Source organism: Podarcis bocagei (assembly GCF_964188305.1).
Source record: "Podarcis bocagei genome assembly, chromosome: 14".
Classification (NCBI taxonomy): Eukaryota; Metazoa; Chordata; class Lepidosauria; order Squamata; family Lacertidae; genus Podarcis; species Podarcis bocagei.
The window spans coordinates 13,675,068-13,697,103 of record NC_138139.1 but is presented as its reverse complement, the minus strand read 5'-3'; the positions used below and the strand labels follow the sequence as shown (position 1 = coordinate 13,697,103).

At 45.4% G+C, this 22,036-nt stretch overlaps 1 protein-coding gene across 2 annotated transcripts in view; it reads right to left on the bottom strand.

The window, feature by feature from the left end:
* Positions 1-22,036, bottom strand: part of SLC12A1 (solute carrier family 12 member 1) — an 82,436-nt gene that overhangs the window by 12,304 nt on the left and 48,096 nt on the right. For both annotated transcript variants that reach the window (XM_081170007.1, XM_081170006.1), the window contains 6 exons: positions 16,917-17,072; positions 13,362-13,461; positions 13,170-13,281; positions 9,622-9,762; positions 5,001-5,107; positions 1,645-1,727 (listed from right to left, as the gene is read on the bottom strand). In XM_081170007.1, coding sequence (XP_081026133.1) covers positions 1,645-1,727; positions 5,001-5,107; positions 9,622-9,762; positions 13,170-13,281; positions 13,362-13,461; positions 16,917-17,072 — 699 coding nt within the window. The remainder of the gene's footprint in view (positions 1-1,644; positions 1,728-5,000; positions 5,108-9,621; positions 9,763-13,169; positions 13,282-13,361; positions 13,462-16,916; positions 17,073-22,036) is intronic.

Below are 22,036 nucleotides of genomic sequence, written 5' to 3'. Positions count from 1 at the left end.
CAGCAGGACTAAACTGCTTCTGGCACTACAGAACACTGTGACGGAAACCAGAGCGCTGAAGGACTGTCTCTTTAAAGCCCTTTGCTTGTCTATGGGGCAGGTGCAAGGAGTGTAGCTTGAGAGGATTAATCTGGGCTGAGAACGATGTAGGAACTTGGAGCTGGAACTCCAGTAGACTAGGGTAGGTAGCTCTAGAGACCTGTCCACGGTGCTGAAAGCCTTGTAACTTTGTGTCCTTGTTCACCAGGATCTGGATCTCAGATTATATTCCTCTGCCAACCTGCCATTCTATCCTTCACCTTCCAACATTCTCATCCCAGGGGTCTTGATCATGGATTGGGATATGTTTGCATGTTCGTTTCCTCTTTCTACTAACTGTTCCTGGCCACTTCTGGGATCTTACCCAGCTGTCTGTGGGTTTATCCCAGGGTGGTGGTAGTGGTGATGATGATGATGATATAATATCTCATATATACCCTGCGGGTGTAAATACCAGCGCAGGTGGTGCTGTGGTCTAAACCACAGAGCCTAGGGCTTGCCGATCAGAAGGTCAGTGGTTCGAATCCTTGCGACGGTGTGAGCTCCCGTTGCTCGGTCCCTGCTCCTGTCAACCTAGCAGTTCGAAAGCACGTCAAAATGCAAGTAGATAAATAGGTACCGCTCCAGCGGTAAGGTAAATGGCGTTTCTGTGCGCTGCTCTGGTTCGCCAGAAGCGGCTTAGTCATGCTGGCCACATGACCCGGAAGCTGTACGCCGGCTCCCTCAGGCAGTAAAGCGAGATGAGCGCTGCAACCCCAGAGTCGGCCACGACTGGACCTAATGGTCAGGGGTCCCTTTACCTTTACCTTTACCCTGTCCATCTGGCTGGGTTTCCCCAGCCACTCTGAGTGGCTCCCAACAGAATATTAAAAACATGATAAAACATCAAACATTAAAAACTTCCCTAAACAGGGCTGCCTTCAGATGTCTTCTAAAAATCAGATAGTTGTTTATTTCCCTGACGTCTGATGGGAGGGCATTCCACAGGGCGGGCGCCAACACCAAGAAGGTCCTCTGCCTGGTTCCCTGTAACCTCACTTTTCACAGGGAGGGTACCTCCAGAAGCCCCTTGGAGCTGGACCTCAGTGCCGGGGCTGAACGATAGCCTGCCAGTTCTGATGTGAGAATTTCCTCAAGCACAGGAACTTCTGTTTTCTAAATGGGGAGTGCTTTGAACATACAGTGGAAACTGCTGTGCACCTGGGGAGTATTCACCTATTATTACCTGGTGATCTGAATCCTGACCAGATCCCCCCCCCCAATTGAGTGTTATCTACTGAAATCCTTTCTCTGACAATTCTACGGGGACAGCACAGCTTTCTAGCCCATTGATTATTGTCCCCTCCTCCACTTTCATGTCTAGATTTCCATTTGATTTATTTTATCGCAAATATGGGGCATAAAATCCGCCAATAATTATACACATCTTAAGAGTTCCCAATCTCCAGAGAAGATAATTAACCAAATCAATGGCCATGCCATAAAAGTAATTGAGCTGGTGCATTCGGAAACTAGTGGAATTGTTAAGGAAATGTGCTTGTTTACAGGAATAATGCCTCTAGCGCATGAATTTTGTGAAGTTCAGTTCATTAAGTCTCAACATACCTTGAACCAGGAGGACTTGCGATATGTCAAACCCTTGGCTTATTCGAGCAACAACCACACCAAAGTCAAAGTCAAATGCATCGCTGGAACAAAATATAAATGTATATATGCATATAAATTGTTTTAACACAGCATTGGAATAGTGACAGTTTACTTGGACATTTTTCACAAGCAGTATGAGAAACAATTGGATTTCTAAAGTTAGAAAGTCCATTTTGAATACTCCCCCCACTCTCTCCTTTAACCATCAACAGTGCTTTTATTTCCCAGCTTTTTGGATTCTGATATATAGAATATATGAAGGAGCATTGCAAACATTGGATTCGCACTTGTAACATAATTTGATAAAGGGTATTGAAAAAGGAGATTTAATAGATTGGATAAAAGTATTTAGTTGCAGAAAAGAGAAGAGAAAATTATTGGAAACCAGGGAGAGGAGTGGGCGGGAAGTCCGTGGGTTGGAAGAACCCCTATAAAGATATTGAATTCCTTATGGATTAATGCAAATAATATTGTATGCTAAAAAAAATTCTAAAATAAAATATATAAAAAAGGTTCTGATCAGTTCCAGCTCCCAAAATCACTGCCATAGTCACCTATATAATTCCTGCTTCTATCCTTAACTGAACTATGCTTAAACATCTACAAGACCTTACACAGGTTTTTTGCGAGTGTGTGTTAAGACAAAGGGTGTGAGCTGGTTTCCAGTGGTAACACCAGAAAAAAAAATCAGGAACAGGGCACAGAAGTGGCAAAGTATATTTCCAGGTGCACAAGAAATAAAAATAACAGTACAGTAGTACCTTGGTTCTCAAACACCTTGGTACTCAAACGCCGAAAACCCAGAAGTAAGTGTTCCGGTTTTTGAACATTTTTCAGAAGCCGAACGTCTGGTGCGGCTGTTACCGGGGCGTCTGCACCAATCAGAAGCTGAATCTTAGTTTTTGAACATTTTGGAAGTCAAACCTCTGGAAAGGGCTAACTTTGGTGCTTTTGTTTTTGCTATTTATTTTGCATTTTTGTTTTTGAGGCTTTTTGGGTTAATTTGTTTTTGTGATTGTGTGGAACCCAGTTCAGCTACTGGTTGATTGATTGTGTGACTGTGGAAATGGATAACCCCCCCCCCCCACCCAAACAATGCCTATCATCAGTGCAGGTAAGAAAAAATTAATTTTCATTTTTCTCATCTACAATACTATCTTATTTATTTTATATTACAGTACATTGATTATTGCTTTCATTTTATGGATCAGTAGTCTCGTTAAATAGTAAAATTCATGTTAAATTCTGTTTTAGGGCTTTTAAAAGTCTGGAATGGATTAATCCGTTTTGCATTACTTTCTATGGGAAAGCAAGCCTTGGTTTTGGAACGCTTTGGTTTTGGAACGGACCTCTGGAACAGATTAAGTTTGAGAACCAAGGTACCACTGTAGTAGATGCAGAAGGAAGATGTTGCTTAAAAATCACTGTTTCCCATGGTGTTTTTTTAATCCACAAGTGGAAATATCTTCTCTGCATTTTCCTGCCAGTGAAAAAGCTCCATCAGTTGGGGTTTTTTTGGGAGGGGAGAGCAGGAGGGGGAGAAATTATGCAGTTTATCTGTTCCTGCCACTCGTCTGCTTGGGCTCTGTATGCCCAGGTTGTTCGGGGTTAAAAAACAAATGAAGCAAAATGCAGATGAAAGAATATTGGCAGTCCCTGCAACCTGTAGCTTGAGCCATGGAGGGAAGCACAAAGTAGATTTTGCTTGAGATAAATGCCTAATCAAGTTATTTTGCTCTCAGCCATATGGCTCTTTCACGGAGAAACCTTCCTATTTCTTTTCCTTTTTTTTTAAAAAAAAACCTTTATTAAATTTCCATATTTTACATTTCAAATTAAGCCAATGAAGTCAATGAATGTACGGCAGAATAAAAGAAACCTTCCTATTTCAAGGCATGTGTAGGTTAACAAATTTAAAATAGTTTGAAACTAGTTTAATGGTCACGGTTAATTCCAAGAACTTCAGGAATTGTAATTTTGTGAAGTAGCCAATAACTCTTGGCTGGCGGTCCTATGCTATTGGTGAAATTGCAGTCTATAGGATTTTTGTACAGGGAGCCATGACAGTTAAACAGTTTTGAAACAGGCTTAAAATTTGTAGTGTGGCCATCAAAACACATGCTTTTAATGTCAAGCATGATGACTCTTTCGCTCTGCACACCAATATGCATGTGAAGGAGAAACCAGTGGCGTAGCGGGGGGGTGCAGGGGGGGCCAGCCGCACCGGGCGCAACATCTGGGGGTTAGGGTTAGGGGGTGCAAATCCACGGGTTAGGGGGCGCAAATTACTTGCCTTGCCCCAGGTGCTGACAACCCACGCTACGCCACTGGGAGAAAGTGGTTTGGGGTTGTGGTCCTAAACATCTCATGTTGATGGCTGGGGGTGGGGAGGCATTATGTTATAATCTGTGTTTTCTGCCAGTATGGTGTAGTGGTTAAGAGCGGTGGACTCGTAATCTGGGGAACCGGGTTCGCGTCTCCGCTCCTCCACATGCAGCTGCTGGGTGACCTTGGGCTAGTCACACTTCTCTGAAGTCTCTCAGACCCACTCACCTCACAGAGTGTTGTGGGGGAGGAAGGGAAAGGAGAATGTTAGCCGCTTTGAGACTCCTTCAGGTAGTGATAAAGCGGGATATCAAATCCAAACTCCTCTTCTTCTTCTTCACGTTGGAGGGGGTTTTCTGCTATGTTGGAGGTCCTAGTTTTGACCAATCAGGTCTGAAAGCTGTTACCAGTAGTAACAGGAAGCCCCAAAATGGGGCATTTGGAGGTTGGGTACCAGATCTAGCAGACCCAAAGCCTCATGGATCCCTCAAGGGCTGGTGGTTCTCAGGTCCCTCAGCTGTGCCAACTGGTGCAGCAAAAATTGAAAACATTGCCACCATCTTATGCCCTGGCCAACATGAGGCACAAGGACTATAGATGTAGCGGTGGTCTGTTGTCGCCCTACACCCCAGCCGGGGTTTTGATTACTCCCTACTTACTGTGTGGTTCACTGTTTGAAACTGGAATCCTCAAGTTTGATGGTGTCTTTATTTGTTGTGACACCATCAAACTTTGGTCTCTAGCTGTTGTGAGACTACAACTCCCATCATCCCTGACCACTGGTCCTGCAAGCTATGGATGATGGGAGTTGTAGTCCCACAACAGCTGCAGACCCATGTCTGAGAAACACTGCACTATTATTGAGACATTGTTCCGATGCCAGAAGGACTATAAACACTCAGTCCTTCTGGAAACTTCATCAGCGATCAAAGAGATGGCAAACAGTTCCAGTTGTGCCCCAAAGCAGCATGCTAAATTCTTCAACTTACTGTACGACACCCATGTAATTTTCAACTTCTACTGCGGTGGCTTCTTTCCAGTCCTTTTTAAATCCAAGCACCAAAGTATTTGGTCTCATCCTGCCCAAGCCGGATGCCTAGTAATATTAAGAGGCAGTGTTTAACAAGATGCATGTGCAAGGTTCATCCAAAATGAGAAATAATGGCAAAAGATAACTGAAGTAATGTTCTGGAGGGATTTGAGATTAAATTACATTTGGTGAGTGTCCTTCATGCTTGTACCCAAGCAGCACATATAAAGATTAGCTCTAAATCATCTCGGCTGTAAATGGTTTTTAGATGACAGAAATGTAGCTTTGCTAAATTAGCATACATTTGCATTTTTTTCTGATGCCTGCTCATTAAAACGATTTAATAATTTAAGATCAACGGAGTTTTCATGTTACTGTTCATGTGCTCATTTTTAACATGATAGCACCAGGTTTGCAGTAGCACCATTATGAAAGCATGGCATGAGATTCCTGTAAAGAGTTCTAGTATCTAAGACTAGATCCTTTTATTCAGGTCCTTTTATTTAATTTACTGGTGCAGTCCTAAATACAATTACTTGTAAGTCCTATTGAACACAGCAGGACTTACTTTGAACTTGTTGAATCAGGCTGCAGGATTCCTAGCATCCTAGGAAATAATTCACACCTAGCTGAGCACATTTAGGGGGCCAGGATTTGTGTTATTGTCTGCAAGTCCACTCCACTTCACCGTGGGGAGGAGTTGCGGTGGACCATGTGGCTACCCACTCTCCTTCGGGAGCTGGCATTGCCCGGAGGATCCTGGCCGCGTCAGCAACCAGCCAGCCAATCTGCTGGCTGGGGGCATGGGGGGGCATGGCTGGGACCCATTTAAATGGAGACGCAAGCCAGATTGCTCCAGGAAATGTTTAAAAGGCTAGCTGAGAATGTCAGATCTTTGATGCCCCTAAATGCATAAGTTATTTAACCTTATGTGCTGAAACTGGCCAACATCTGATGGAAACCAAAGCATGGCTCTCTACAATCAAGGCCTGGCTGAAAGTCCACTATAGAACAACATTTAACTCCTTCTTAACCTCTATGCTTGAAGAACGCATCTCATCCAAATGTATAGAGCAGGGACGTCCAACTCCCAAGGGACTGCGATCTACTCACAGAGTAAAAAACTGGCAGTGATCTACCCCTTTTTTGGGGGCGGGGGTCAGGTCATAGTTGATTAGCTTTTTTAAGGGAAGAAAGTCAAAATTGTTGACCTTTTGGGGGGGATCGACCAGTCGATCGCGGTCGGCCAGGTAGACATCCCTGGTATAGAGCAATTCATGACAAAATCCATAGTTTGGCCACTGCTCTCTAAAGCCTTGAAGCATGTGGCGAAAGTCACATATTCCAATTAATCAAGCAGCGGCTCTATGACCATGACAGTGCTTGCTACCTCATACTCTGAGATCTTGTTCTCCAGAGTTCTCCTTAGGTGTCACAACATCCTATGGAACCTGTGCCAAATACCTAAAGAATTTACTACTCCCGTCCCATTGAAGAGCCTTTATGCTCGCGAGATTAAATACTTTCCCTTCTGCAGTGACTAAAGGCAGATTCTCACATACTCCATATCAAGCCTGTTTGCGTGCCTGCAACCAAGAAGCACCAGATTCAATGGACCACATTCTCTTAGATTGCTCTCTACACTGTAGACCTCACCATCTGATGCTGAGCAAAATGTTGGATCTCTGGCCCACAACTCCGAGAAGAAGCCAAATGAGGTTTCTCCTGGCAGATCAGGACAAAGATACCACTGCTCTGGTAGCATCCTTTTTAGCCACAATTTTACCCAAGGGTTCCCAATGGACTATCCCTTCGGGAAATAGACTGAGCGTAGCACAATATCTAAGTGCACACGACCACAGTGTGAGTCTTTAACCCTCAACAGCTTCACCCTTGTCCCTTTAATTATCCCAGTGATTTGAAACGTTTTATATTGCGATGCCAATAAAGGTATTTGATTTGAAGGTATTTGATTTGAATGTAACATTCAGTTCCATACAGAGACAAAGAAGATGAGTGTTATTATCATTTCATTTATTAGATTTCACCTGTGGTGCTGCTGTGTATTTAACAGCTCACCTGGTAGCTATAGGTAGCCAGAAATTCCATGCAAGCGAGTAAGAGGGCTCACAGAGGAAGGATAGATCGTTACATCCCTGAAACAAATACGTGCTCTTCCAAGCCAGTATTCCCAGCATGTTCTCATTTCTGTCTCAGTGATGTCTTCAGTGGCTTGGTAATGTACACAGAACGGGAGATGATCTCCAAGGATGTACTTTATGGGGAGCTGGCTTCAGGCACCAGGCCCACTGGCAGACCAAATCTGCATTATAAAGATGTCTGCAAACATGGCACGAAGGCTGGCAACATTAACCCCACCATGTGGGAATCCCTTGCAGATGTCTGCAGTGCATGGAGACAGACAGTCAGATTGTGTATCCACAGCAGTAACCAGAGGAGAATGACTGCTGGGGGCGGGGGGAGTGCAGACTGAAAAAACGCCATGGTGCGTCTGTAACAGTGAAACCAGATGCCATCATCTGCTAGGGCTGCCATACGTTTGGGTTTTCCCATGAATTGGGCTGCAAAAATAGTGTCTGGGTGGATATTTTTTTTTGCTGAATCGGATTTTCACTTTTGGGGATATGGCAACCCTATCATCTGCCCCATCTGCAATAAAACATGTCTTTCCCATATTGGTCTCTACAGCCACAGCAGGTGCTGTGACTCTCCAATGGAGAGTTTATCCTCAATGGCACACTCTTCCATTGTTTCTCGAGACAGACAGATGTCAACACTGAATCTGCACGAGCTGCAGAGGAAGGAAGGGGTCTTCCTTAATAATGGGAGTGCAGCTAGGAGAGGGAGGAGAAGATGACATTCTTCTAAAGTCATCTTTTAAAGTGTGGGGGGAACAAATGACTCCATCCCTCCTCCACAAGTCTACTTGACGGTAGGTAGTTAAGAGGCTAGTAAACAATATATCAGTGCTGGCTGCGGAGGAGCAAGCCAGTGGAAAATTAAACAAAATTGCAGGCTATTAACTTTTGTGGGATGTAATCCACTGGGAGCAGTCAAATACAACATTCCTGGTTTTGCTAGAGTGGACATGCAAGGGAATGTTTGGTCCAGCCAGTCAAAACTTCCTGTTCCTCCTGGCCTGGAGCATCCTTCCTTTTGCATGTGACTAGTAGGTAGGTGTGTCCTTTCCAGACCTGGCAAAAGGCCAAGTCATGTAGCCACCTCCCTTCTTTTTCGTCCTGCCTGCTTCTTGCTTCACCTGGACTGCATGGCTGGCTGTCAGCCAGAAGTCCCTAGGTTATCTCCCGCATGGGGTAAACCTGTTTGTACATATTTGCAACTTTAAGCCTAAAGCCTGCCTTCAGGGATCATGCTGTGCTCAGCCTGATCGTGACTAAAACTACTTTTTGTTACTTATGAACAAGACTGTTGTGTCTTTATTCTTTTAGGAGGGATCAAAGGGGTCTTAACTGGAATAATAGAACATATCTCAATCTGGGCAAGCCAGATTGAATTGCTTATTATCTTATGAGACTCACATGAGTCTGCAACCAGCTTCTTGCTGTGTAAAGCCAGTGTGGTGTAGTGGTTAAGAGCGGTAGTCTCGTAATCTGGGGAACCGGGTTTGTGTCTCCGCTCCTCCACACGCAGCTGCTGGGTGACCTTGGGCCAGTCACACTTCTTTGAAGTCTCTTAGCCCCCCTCACCTCACAGAGTGTTTGTTGTGGGGGAGGAAGGGAAAGGAGAATGTTAGCCGCTCTGAGACTCCTTAAAGGGAGTGAAAGGCGGGATATCAAATCCAAACTCTTCTTCCTCTTCTTCCAAAGGGGAAATGCACTCTGCTGTATAAAGAAACTTGCTAGTGCGAGTTTGGAAGGATAATATTAATCAATATATCCTCTCCTGTCACCCACAACATTCTCACAACTTTAGTCTGCTGATATGTTTGGAGATGTAGGATTATGTTGAAGTCTAGTTCACAATGTGCATGTTTATCCTTTGAAGACTGCACCATCAACTAATGACTTGAATACCATCACAGATCTTACATTCCAGATAAAACTTTAAGGTCTTGTTTGTGCTTGTAGCCACTGCAATATATGTTGGGGCCTCACTTGTTCTTTTTCTCGGTATAAACATCTGCCACACAATGTGGAGAAGATAAAGAAACTGTTGCTGTATGACAAATGAGTTGCAGCATGATGTTATAACACATAAAATATTAGATGTAATGCAATAGAACTTGTTTGGGTAGTCTCAGGAGTTTGTGAGACTTCCTTAAGGCATCTCCATCTACCACAGGGCCATTTAATATGGCATTGATTAGTTTCTTTCATAGCTGCATAGCCTGGACCCAGAATTATTTCTGAAGTAAGCCATAATGCAGAGAGAAAGAGAGAGAAGGAGGGAGGGGGGTGCCTCCAGGATTCACTCTGCCTTTACAAGACATTATCCACATCTACACAAGCATTCTTCACAAATAAAGAGAAATTCTTCACCTAACGGAGGCTGCTTTGAAGTCATGCTCATTGCATGTGCAGTGCAAATAAAGAGCTTACTTGGAGGAGACTTTTGACTCCATCTCTAAAGCTGTCGGCTGCCACTGCAGCATAAAAAGCTTTCCTTTTGTTCTTTGTCAGCCAGGCCTGCTTGGTTGCCATGCCGCTGTTCATCTCTGTAACGCACAGCTTGCGTGTGCCCTGCGTGACACAATAATATATTAGGGAGAGGACTTTGTATTATGCATCACACAATAGTGCGATTTTGAAGGAGTAACCGAATCTGCTCTGCGAGGGGAGGATGGAAAGAATGTCAAGGAAGGGGATAAAAAACACACACACACACATTTCCACAAAGGTTCTGCAGAGATTCAACCTTTTGAAATGAAACCTGCTGCCAACATCACTCATTTTCTATTTCAAGGAGGGGGTAAGCCTGTTAACACCACTTAGGTATAGTGAGAGCTGACAGAAACAAGTATGAAAATATAATTTGAGAAGTGGGCCCCATAGCTCTTCGACAAGGGGCAGGAAATAGCATGGGGTTAACACCGTTAACAATCTAATGATCTACATTCTGGAAATAATTGTTTTCAATTGGCAAACCATTTTTTTTTTTTTACATAGTGTTTATGCAGTAAAGTTCACAAGTTGGTATTTGGGGGGTGGGGTGGGGCATGGCAGCCTGTTTTAGGAATGGTGAGTGCCAAGTGGTGAGTGTCAACACAACAGCTAGTTCACATGTCCATTCATCGAGTGCTGGACTAGGGACTCGGACAGCCGGGTTCAAGTCCCCTCTCAGCCATGAACTTGGGCGAACTTGGGCCAGTCACTTTCTCTTAGCCTGACCGACCTCACGGGGTTGTTGTGAGGATAACATGGGGAGGAGGAGAAGCATATATGCTACCTTGAACTCCTTCAAGGAAAAAATGGGATATAAATCAAATAAATAACAACAACAAAGTCAGTTCCCAGCAGCCTTGTTCTGTAAAAGATAAACATGTGCTTATCAAGCCCACTTGCAGCTGGCTATGACTAAAAGCTTCAGGTGAATATTGCATTGCTTTTCCCAGCTTCTAAGGAAGACAGGGAAGTCCTACGAAAAGCACCACTTGGGTCTGCATGACCTTTTTGCAACGAGCCTTAAATATATGCCAGGTTCCTTGACTGTTAGTTCCATTGTTAAATTCTGCATCCAGAATAAGGCAAATTGGATAATTTGCCATTGGAATAACTGGTTTGCAACATAGATTTTGACTATAAATTTTTTTTCAGGTACAGCGTAAGTAGTATTCTTTACACGGGAAGTGGGCTGGTGATTTTTTTAAAGACACCCAAGTACCGTATTTTTCATTCTATACGACGCACTTTCCCCCCTTCAAAAATTAAGGGGAAATGTGTGTGCGCCTTATGGAGCGAATGCAGGCTCCTTGGCTTCAGCGATAGCAACGTGAAGCCTCCGAAGCGCAGAGGGAGAGCTCCCCCCGCGCTCCGGAGGCTTCGCGTTGCTTTCGCTGAAGCCGCCTGAAGCCCCTGGAGTGCAGTGGGAACTCCTGCTGCGCTCCGGAGGCTTCAGGCAGCTATCCGCAAGCCTTCGGAGTGCAGCAGGAGTTCCCGCTGCGCTCCGAAGGCTTGCGGATAGCCGCCTGAAGCCTGGAGAGCGAGAGGGGTCGGTGCACACCGATCCCTCTTACTCTCCAGGCTTCGCTTCGCTGGAGAGGCGCTGCACAGTTTTCCCTCTCTGCGCAGCGCCCCTTCAGCGAAGGGGGAGGAGAAATGGAAGGGGCTCCATTTCTCCTGTCGCTTTGCTGAAAGGGCGCTGAGCAGAGAGGGGGAGAATTTTTTTTCCTGTTCTCCCCCTCCTATGGTCCGGTGCGTCCTATAGAGCGAAAAATACGGTAAGTGTAATTGTGCAGTCTTTCTGGGCATGATGGGAGTCCTGCTTGCAGAATACCCCTGTTTCATCTCTCTCTCCTTTTCCCAGTTACACATCTCAGAAGTTCATCGTGTCACATTTTTTATTTAGCCAACGAAACTATGCTTGCATTAAATCTCTAAAGAAGGAAGAAACCAGCTAAAATGCTTACACTAGCACAACATGCTTATGTTAACTGTTGGTAGAAATAAAAATATATCAACACCCAAAAAACAACAACCGCTTGCTGATCTGAAACTCTTATAGATCCTAATTATGTGTCCCCACTGGAATAAGCAATAAAACTTCCATTGGCTTCAGCTGTGTAGGTCAACTGGGTGGAGGAAGAGCATCTAGCTCCCGCTTTGGACTGTGCAACAATCCTACCCTGTTTTAATTATTTAGGAACAATCTCATGAAAAAGAGCATCTCATGAAGCCTGCTGATACTGCCCTGCTATTTGAACTTGAGTCTAATATCTTTGAAAACAACATGTACCACACTAGTCTTCAAAACAGATGGCTATTGACCTTTTCTTTATTCCAGAGTGTATTCTAAAATTAGGAAAATTTAGCATTTAAGCCCGCATCATATAAAACCCATCTTGACTTACTAACCCCGTTTGGGGCTCTCTGGGTTGAGCGGTCTTCTTCTGAAGCATTCAAATATGCTTTGTTTGTGGTTCGTGGTTATATTTAGTTAAATAGTTTGTTCGCTTTGTATATTGTCTCAGACATTGGTCATGTAAGCTCCCTTGTGAGGCCCTTGTCAAGAAGGTAAGATTGCAATATTTTCAACAAACGAAATGGAAATTAAAGATATACCTGGAGGCTATTTGACATACCCTTGTTGGCAGGTGCTTGCCATACGTCAGGAAAATTCAGGTGTAAAAATGGTGTTGGGGGGAATTTTGCCGAACCGGATGTATGGCAATGTATGGCAACGCATTGGAAAAAGCAGCGGAATCGTCTCAAAAAGCTTAAAATAACTATTTTTTGGGGTAGGTTGCTCCCCAAAAGCTCAACAATGCAAGTTTGCTCCCCCAAAAAACTTAACAATTTTTGAAATATGGCAACACTATCCACACAGCAAGCACTTCATGGACAGCAATTGGACTGGGACTGTGCTTCTGCAAACTACCAACGGTAATGTTTTGTGACAGTGTGGGGGCAACCCACATCACGAACATACGGACACAGGAAGCTGCCTTATACTAGTCAGTTGATTGGTCCATCTAGCTCAGTACAGTGGTACCTCGAGTTACAAATGCCTCAGGTTACAAATGCTTCAGGTTACAAAGTCCGCTAACCTGGAAGAGTTACCTCGAGTTGAGAACTTTACCTCAGGATGAGAACAGAAATTGCGTGGTGGTGGCAAGGCGGCAGCAGGAGGCCCCGTTAGCTAAAGTGGTACCTCAGGTTAAGAATGGTTTCAGGTTAAAAATGGACCTAAGTTCGTAACTAGAGGTACCACTGTACTGTCTATGAGAATGGCAGCAACTCCAGGGTTTGATACAGGATATCCCCAGCCCTACCTGGAGATGCTAGGACCTTCTGTGTGCAGAGCAGATGCTGTCCCCAAGCCTCTGATTAAGACCTAAATTTCCACACAGAGCAGTTGCCATATCAAGTTGACTTCACGGGGGCAGGGATTTTCTGTAAAGCTCTCCTTAGCGCACGCTGGTTGAACTTACCGTGTATACTTCACAACAGATGCAGAGACCATTGTTCTTTGTGAATGAATGTGCAATGTCTAACAAAGCTGGTCTCGTCATGGGTTCTCCAGTTAATACTATGCACTGAGGCCTGTGAAGGTGGAAAGAGGTACATTAAGTTTGGTGATGCATACATGCTCAGCAACCCCTCACATCCAGCAGAGACCTTACCTGAAGTTTTTCACATGATCATCCACCGTAGTTAATTCCAATGCAGAGTCAACGGCATTAATATAGTATACTGCCTGTGATGACGAACCCCAATTTACATCTGTTGTGGATAAAAAAATATTTCATATTGTATCATCATTTTTTTCCAGCCATCCTTTCTTGACAACCATGGGAAGAGCTTGAGTTTTGTATGTAGGATGGTGAACAAATTCAGTGCATTTACTTTAAAGAAACTTCTAATAGCAGAACACTTTTTAAAAAGAGAACACTTTTGCTTTCTAGCAGATCTTTCTACTTAGTGTGGTTTACTGTGGTTCAAGTAATGATTTTAAAGAACAAGCCTGTGCATGACTACTCAGAAGTAACTCCCACTGACATTCACAGGTAAGTGTGAATAGGTTGGAAACCATGCAGTACTTAAGGGAAACGCAGGGGGAGAGAGTGAATTGGAATAGCAGTGACCAGAACACTGAGGCTACCATGTCACCAGCTAAGAAGCCACCTTTGCTTTCTTGTTTTGAGCCTGTTACCATAGCACCTGAGCGCACAAAACCAGAGCCAGGATCTGAGGCACCTAATGTGTCACATAGTACCCTGCTAGTCCAAGAGCACAGGGAGTGTGCCAAGCAGGAAATCATGGAATGAAGGAGAAGGATTGGCCATTTAGGAGCCTCTAGTTCTCCAAAAAGGGATGTGGGTGGCGCTGTGGGTTAAACCACAAAGCCTAGGGCTTGCTGATCAGAAGGTCAGCGGTTCGAATTCCCGCAACGGGTTGAGCTCCCATTGCTCAGTCCCTGCTCCTGCCAGCCTAGCAGTTCAAAAGCACATCAAAGTGCAAGTAGATAAATAGGTACCGCTCCGGCGGGAAGATAAACGGCGTTTCCGAGCGCTGCTCTGGCTTGCCAGAAAGCGGCTTAGTCATGCTGGCCACATGACCCGGAAGCTGTACGCCAGCTCCCTCGGCCAGTAAAGTGAGATGAGCGCCAGAACCCCAGAGTTGTCCGCAACTGGACCTAACGGTCAGGGGTCCCTTTACCTTTACTTATCCAAAAGGTGTAAAGCTTAGGACAGGTCCTTTGCTAAATTCACCATATATCCTGCCCTTATGCCCAAAGGAGTCAAGGTAGCTCACTAGGAGCTCTCCATGGTGCTGCAGCAACCAACTTGCCTTGCCCCGTGACTCCCAGAGGCAAAGAACAGAACATCCACCTTTTACTGTACAGTGGGTTCAAGATACGGGTTGGCTGCCAGTCCCAGACCCAAGCACCTTACTGTTGCATAGCATGAGGAGTGATTTATCTGGAAAGAAAGCTTCACGGCAGGTTCACCTCCAGGATATTATAAACAGTATTATTATAATATAGTTATGTTTACCTTGGCAGGACTTAAGGCTGCTTACAACATGCATATAGAAAATTTATAAAAACCATACCCATAATTATAATAAAAACAGCACAGCAGCAGCCCTTTCGTTAAAAGCAGTCAGTTCCCAAAAGCTTATTGAAACAAGAAAGTCTTCACCTGCCAGCGGAAGGACTTATAGACTCAAGCAAGCCAATTCACTCTTTCATCCTGCATTTTCTGTTCCTTTTTTAAAAACATTGCATGGAAGAGCCACCCTCATCCATAGAATTAATTGCTATATTCATGTCATTTGCCTGCGTTGATAGTGCCATTATATAATTTAGTCAATAGGAGGCACTGTAATTAATTGCATCTTAGTGGAGTTGGGCGTTTCTTCTTCCTGCTGTGTTCTTATTAGAAAAATAGGGACAATAAAGTTCTTCTTTAGCTTCCTAACTGGATCTTTCCTCCAAGCCTTCCACGGCACTGCCTGATTTCCAGAGTCTTTAGACCCTCCTACCACCTGAGGCAGAAGTAAGAGCCATCAATCAATAAAAAACAACGAAGGCATTCAGGATTTTAGCCGAGCTGTGATTGGGGAGGAGAATGTCTCCTGTTTCCCTAAGGTGAACAAAAGGAAGAAGCACAATCAGAAATTCTTAGCTTTAGCATTCACTCTAAACGCAGAAGTTTGTTCTTCAGTCAATGAACTATGTTAGTCCCGACTTTTCTTATCACTGCCCCCCAAATTCTGCAGCTCCTGGAAGCTCATAGGTAATAGATATAGCTATACAGGTTAAATACAGGTTAAATACAGATATAGATACAGATAGATAAATTCTGAATACCTAGGAGAGTCCCATAAGTATGCAGAAAAATCTTGTTTTTGAGTGGCCTCAGATTGATATTGCTTTCAGACTGTGAGGCACTCAACTACCTAATTTCACTTGTAAAGGAAATGGGGAAGGGTGTGTGTGTGTGTGTGTGTGTGTGTGTGTGTGTGTGTGTGTAGTGGTGACTTTCCATTTGCTTTTCGTGTTTCGTGTGACCCTGACACATGACAGTAGTATTTCCATGGTAGCTAGAAATATGTTGTTTTTACAGGAAAACAGAGACTCGTGGAAATTATCCCAGGTCTGAAAAAGAAGTATTAGAAGCAACCACCATCATCTATTTTTTATCTTGCAAATACATACTTATTCAGACAGAAGGGGTTTTTTGCCCTTTGTTCATTTGGATAAGTGCATTTGTATTGTACATTTTGTGAAAATGTAGCACAAAGACTTCTAGGTTAAAAGCACAAAGAGAACAGGTAGTTTTAGCTGATGTGTTGCTCTGCAAAGGAAGAGCTGGGCTGTCCTGTTCATAAATGCCTCATTTGTTTGAAGACACAGTTTTTCAGAAGCTGATGAACTGTCTCCTTGAGGAGACAAAAAGTGTCAGATGAAAGTGTCAGCAGCCACCCGGCAGATAGGATTAGGAATCTGAAATAGGATTGAATAATATTACCAAGTATTTTTAGGAATACATGTTTGTGTGTGTGTGTGTGTGTGTTTCTACTGGGGCTGGATAAGGAAGAGCTGGGGGCGCACGTAAGGAAGAGCAGGAGAATGGAGGCAGATTAGGGGAAAATTTAAAGCTGTATCATCCTTTTATATTCTAAAGTATATATCTGCTTATAATTACAGTGGTGCCTCACAAGACGAATGCCTCGCAAGACGAAAAACTCGCAAGACGAAAGAGTTTTTCGTTTTTTGAGTTGCTTTGCAAGACGAATTTCCCTATGGGCTTGCTTCGCAAGATGAAAACGTCTTGCAAGTTTGTTTCCTTTTTGTTAAAACCGTTAATACCCAGGGTGCATTGCTTGAAGAGGTGCAGTTGCGACTTTGCGAGACGAAACATTCGCAAGACGAAAAAACTCGCAGAACGAATTAATTTCGTCTTGCGAGGCACCACTGTATCTTGAAATTATGGCAATTTCAAGTTCATATATTTAAACATGGACCTGCCTCAGTCTCGTAGAAGGGAGTAGAGAGTCCATTTTTTACAGCAAAAACAGTAGCTGTGAAACATTTAAACAATAAACAAGATTCTCTAATTATGGGGATCTCATTTTGACACGAGACTTTATCATCCTTGAGTTTTACACACCAGATCCACCCGTCTTCCATTCTTAAGCATTATCTCTCTTATTTTTCCACCCTGCCTTACCTGGCTTCTTGTACGTCACGTAAATATAAAGAAAGAGCTCGACAGCGTATGTGATGACAGCTGCCCACCAGTTGATGACGAACATGACTCCACAACACAGAATCGCTCCGAAAAGGGACACCCACATGTTATAATACCTGAAAGCAGGTCTCCAACCTGCAGAAATCACAAATGGACTAAGTCAATTTTAAGAAAGGCCAAGAAAATGGAAACTGTACCTACGAGATTAATGGTCTTGTTTGTTTATTAAATTTATGTATTGTGTTTGCATGAGGACATGCCCTAACTCCCCAAGTTGCTATTGTAGAGTGTGAAATAGCGAGAGTGCAAGTCTTGTTTGTTGCGCTTGCCAATGGAAAGAACTGCTAGCAGAACACATATGCAGCTGTAGGAGGAAATATACTTTGAGGTTGTTCCTAGAGATGTCATCCACTCTATTACAGTGGTACCTTGGTTCTCAAACTTAATCCATTCTTAATCCATTCAGATTATGGAGTCCATTAGACTCCATAATCTTTTTGAAAACCAAGGCACAGCTTCTGATTGGTTGCAGGAGCTTCCTGCACTCAATCAGAAGCTGCAGAAGCTACATCAGATGTACGGCTTCTGAAAAACGTTCACAAACCAGAACACTCACTCCCGGGTTTTTGGCATTCGGGAGCCAATTTGTTCGACAACTAAACTGTGCAAGAACCAAGGTACAACTGTATACTTAAAAAAAATAAAAATCAATTGGTGTCAAACTATATTTTCATGGTTTTGTAATTACTAAATCCATTCCGGGAGTCCGTTCAACTCCTAAAACCATTCGAAAGCCAAGGCACAGCTTCTGATTGGCTGCAGAAGCTTTCTGTACTCCATTGGAAGCCGTGTTGGACCATAGCTGTCAAGCGTCCCTTATCTGGAGGGACAGTCCCTTATCCCAGCGCCATGTCCCGCTGATGTCCCTTATTGATGGATGTCCCTTAAATTTCCCGGGTTTCAAAGGAAGCAGCTCCTCTCCCTCCTTGCCGGCCAGGGAGGAGGGAGGCTCCAACTGTGTTTCTTGGCTGCCTGGCCCACCCCCCTCTGGCCTCCTCTCACCAGCCTCAGCCCCTGGGAGCCCCTCCCAGCTGGGACTGGAGGGAGCCTCGGGCCCTTCTGCTGCCATCCTCCTCGTGGCCACTGAACTGAGCATCTCTGCCTGGGGCCACCCCTCTGCCTGTCGCCACTGTTCCCGCTAGGCCATACTGCGGCTGTGCCGCCGAAGGACCCGGCCAAGATGGGCAGCCTGGCATGGCCTATGAATTGCTGAGGAGCCTTGAGAGGAGAGTGAGGGCAACCATAGAGAGAACAGTTCAGAGAGAGGAGGAAGAGGAGGAGGCGGAGGCGTGGGGAGGTGTTCCAAGGGCTACACGGGAAGGACCGCAAGCGCTTCTCCCATAGATTTGTAGTGGTAGACTAGCATAGATGGTCTGATCTGCGGGTTTACGTTGGGTGCTATTTCCCCCACCTCCTCCCGCCCCGCCTGATGGAACTGAGAGCTGCAGATGGAGCACGAGAGAAAAGATACAGAAGTGCAGCAGCATCTTCGTAGCTTGGACTTCGTTTTGCGCGAAAAGTGGTTGCTGCTTGTAGTTATTTAATGGCAGTGTTTCATCGGCTGGTGTCTTGAGCAGCAACCTCTGGAAACGAAGGGCTAAAAACAGGTGCTGCTCTCCAAAATTATCTGGTCCCTTTTAACTTCGTATTTCAGCTGGTTGACTAAAATCCCTTATTTTGGCTGCTGGTCCCTTATTTTCAAGGCTGCTGGTCACTTATTTTCAAATCTGTAAGTTGACAGCTATGTGTCGGACGTTCGGCTTCCGAAAAACATTTGCAAACCGGAACACTCACTTCTGGGTTTGCGGCATCCGGGAGCCTATTTGTTCGGGAGCCAAGCCATTCGAGTACCAAGGTACCACTGTACCAATAGCATTCAGAGGATATACAGTAATTGGTCCTGGGGTTCTTGCTGGGCTGGAGCTAATCTGCAATTGTTTCGCTCTGCAGATAATTAGGGGAAGCCTGTCTTTTAAAACCTGCACTCTGATCAGGCAGCAGCATGAGCACTGATGGGAACAGAGTTAAGATATATATTTATGCCACCACTGTGGTTTCACCCATGCTGGAAAGATGAGAGCTTGTTTCTCTGCAGCTGAAATAAATGTCTCCATGTGGTATAACAAGCGATTTGCAGCTTGTCTATGACTAAAAGGGAAGTAGAGCTGTAAGCTCTGGCTTTCGCTGAATTGGCAGGGAGAGGATGCAAGTAAAGGGCACACTTTATTTATTTCCTTTGTGGTGGAGCACGATTATAACAGCCCCTGAAAAAGAAAATCGGAGTGATGGCCTTTCCTTCTAAAAATGATATGTAGCTGCCATTTATTAAACTGGTATTATTGAATAGCATTGTGGTATGTCAAAAAGGCACCAATATTGAGATTTGGCAATATGCAAAGCATATACATTTAACTGATTTTTTTTTTAATGGATAATTTCTCAACTAAAAACTTAATAGTAAAAAAAGACAATAAAATCAACTAATGGAAGATAAAGTTAGAGGATTTTAAAAATTATTATTAAGCGGTATGTATATCTTGCCAAACAAAAGAGATTCCATCTATATTTTGTTAATTTTCTTATGTCAACTGCTTTTTGATCTCCTTTTATTGCTATTTTTAATGACTATTTTATACCATTTTAGGTAAACCACTTGGTGTTTTTTCCAATTAAGTGGCATATAAATCTTGCTAAATAAATAAAGCAATAATGTATTAAATTTAAAACAATTGTATTGAACTTAAAACTTCAATCTTTTTCATGCACCTGCGGATTGGATAATTTCCTCCACCTTTCTTTGATTTGCAGTGGGCTGTGACAATCCACACTTCCTCCAATCTTTACTAGACTAGAATTTAGACTTACCGTATTTTTCGCACTATAGGACGCACTTTTTCCCCTCCAAAAACGAAGGGGAAATGTGTGTGCGTCCTACGGTGCGAATGCAGGCTTTCGCTGAAGCCTGGAGAGCCCCACCGCCAGCCCCACAAGCTCGGGGGACAGCGGGAGAGGCGCAGTGCGCCCTTCCCGCTGTCCCCCGACTTGGTTAGAAGGCTGGCGGGGGGAGAAGCCTGCTCCTCCCCGTCGCCAGCCCCGCAAACTCGGGAGACAGCGGGAGAGGCGCAGTGCGCCCTTCCCGCTGTCCCCCGACTTGGTTAGAAGGCTGGCGGGGGGAGAAGCCTGCTCCTCCCCGTCGCCAGCCCCGCAAACTCGGGGTACAGCGGCAGGGGCGCAGCGCGCCTTTGCCGCTGTCCCCCGACTTGTCTAGAAGGCTGGCGGGGGGAGAAGCCTGCTCCTCCCCGTCGCCAGCCCCGCAAACTCGGGGGACAGCGGCAGGGGCGCAGCGCGCCTTTGCCGCTGTCCCCCGACTTGTCTAGAAGGCTGGCGGGGGGAGAAGCCTGCTCCTCCCCGTCGCCAGCCCCGCAAACTCGGGGGACAGCGGCAGGGGCACAGCGCGCCTTTGCCGCTGTCCCCCGACTTGGCTAGAAGGCTGGCGGGGGGAGAAGCATGCTCCTCCCCGTCGCCAGCCCCGCAAACTCGGGGGACAGCGGCAGGGGCGCAGCGCGCCTTTGCCGCTGTCCCCCGACTTGGCTAGAAGGCTGGCGGGGGGAGAAGCCTGCTCCTCCCCGTCGCCAGCCCCGCAAACTCGGGGGACAGTGGCAGGGGCGCAGCAAGCCTTTGCCGCTGTCCCCCGACTTGGCTAGAAGGCTGGCGGGGGGAGAAGCCTGCTCCTCCCCGTCGCCAGCCCCGCAAACTCGGGGGACAGCGGCAGGGGCGCAGCGCGCCTTTGCCGCTGTCCCCCGACTTGGTTAGAAGGCTGGGGGGGGAGCCTGGTTTTGCGGGAAGCGGGGGAATCCCCCCGCCTCCCAGGAAAGCCAGGAGAAGCCGTGCAGCCCTTTTAAAAGGCGCGTGGCTTCTGCCGGTTTTGCGGGAGGCGGGGGAATCCCCCCGCCTCCCAGGAAAGCCAGGAGAAGCCGTGCAGCCCTTTTAAGAGGCACGCGGCTTCTGCCGGTTTTGCGGGAGGTGGGGGAATCCCCCCGCCTCCCAGGAAAGCCAGGAGAAGCCGCGATCTCTTTAAAGGGTTTGCACGGCTTCTGCGGGCTTTGGGGAGAGGTGAGGGAATCCCCCCACCTCCCAGTAAAGCCAGGAAAGCCCTGTGCAGCCCCTCCGCCAAGGAGAGGCTGCACGGGGCTAAAGGGGAAGCCAAAACAGCGAGCAGAATCCATCCCGCTCGCTGCCTTGGCTTGATCCATAGCTGCACGCAACCCCTCCGGCAGGGAGAGGTTGTGTGCAGCCTGTACGCTGCTCTTTGGGGCTGCGGGGGGGAAAAAGATTTTTTTTCTTGAATTCCCCCCTAAAAACTGGGTGCGCCCTATGGTCCGGTGCGCCCTATGGTGCGAAAAATACGGTAAAAACTAGAGAGAAAGAGAGAGAGAGAGAACACTAGCCCTTTCTCTCTTTTTTCCTTTTTCTTTCTTCAGCTTTCAAGTCTCAGTTCACAAAAATTAAGAGGGCATTTTGTTTTGACATATGTGGATATAATTAGAGAAACCAGAAAATTTGAAAAAAAAACAGGTTTCACCCTGTTTCCCCCTAAAGCCGTTTCCCCCCCCAGAAAAATTGGGGGGGGGGGGAAACACCAGTTTGATATAGTTTTAATATTCCACACAAACTCCCCCCCCCCATTTTTCCAGGGGGGAAAAAGGCTTTGGAAAAAAATGGAAAAAAACCTGCGCCCCCCCCCCATTTTCCCGTTTCCCTCCCAGGCCTTTTCCAGGCCTCTAGAGATGTACCGAAAACCATGTGAGAAAAGTTTATATAACTTGTTGCCTACCATCTGATGCAGTTCATCAACTTGTAGGATAATCTTCCCAGTGTTTAATAAACTAATTTTGTTGACTGGATTCAACTGGATTTGATGGGGTAACGTCTTGAATGCAAAACTTTAATTTCTTTTCTTTTAAAATATTTTGTTTAGCACCTTGAGCACCTTTGACAAAGAAGCATGGTTAAATAATAAACTGAGGGGAATTTGGGCT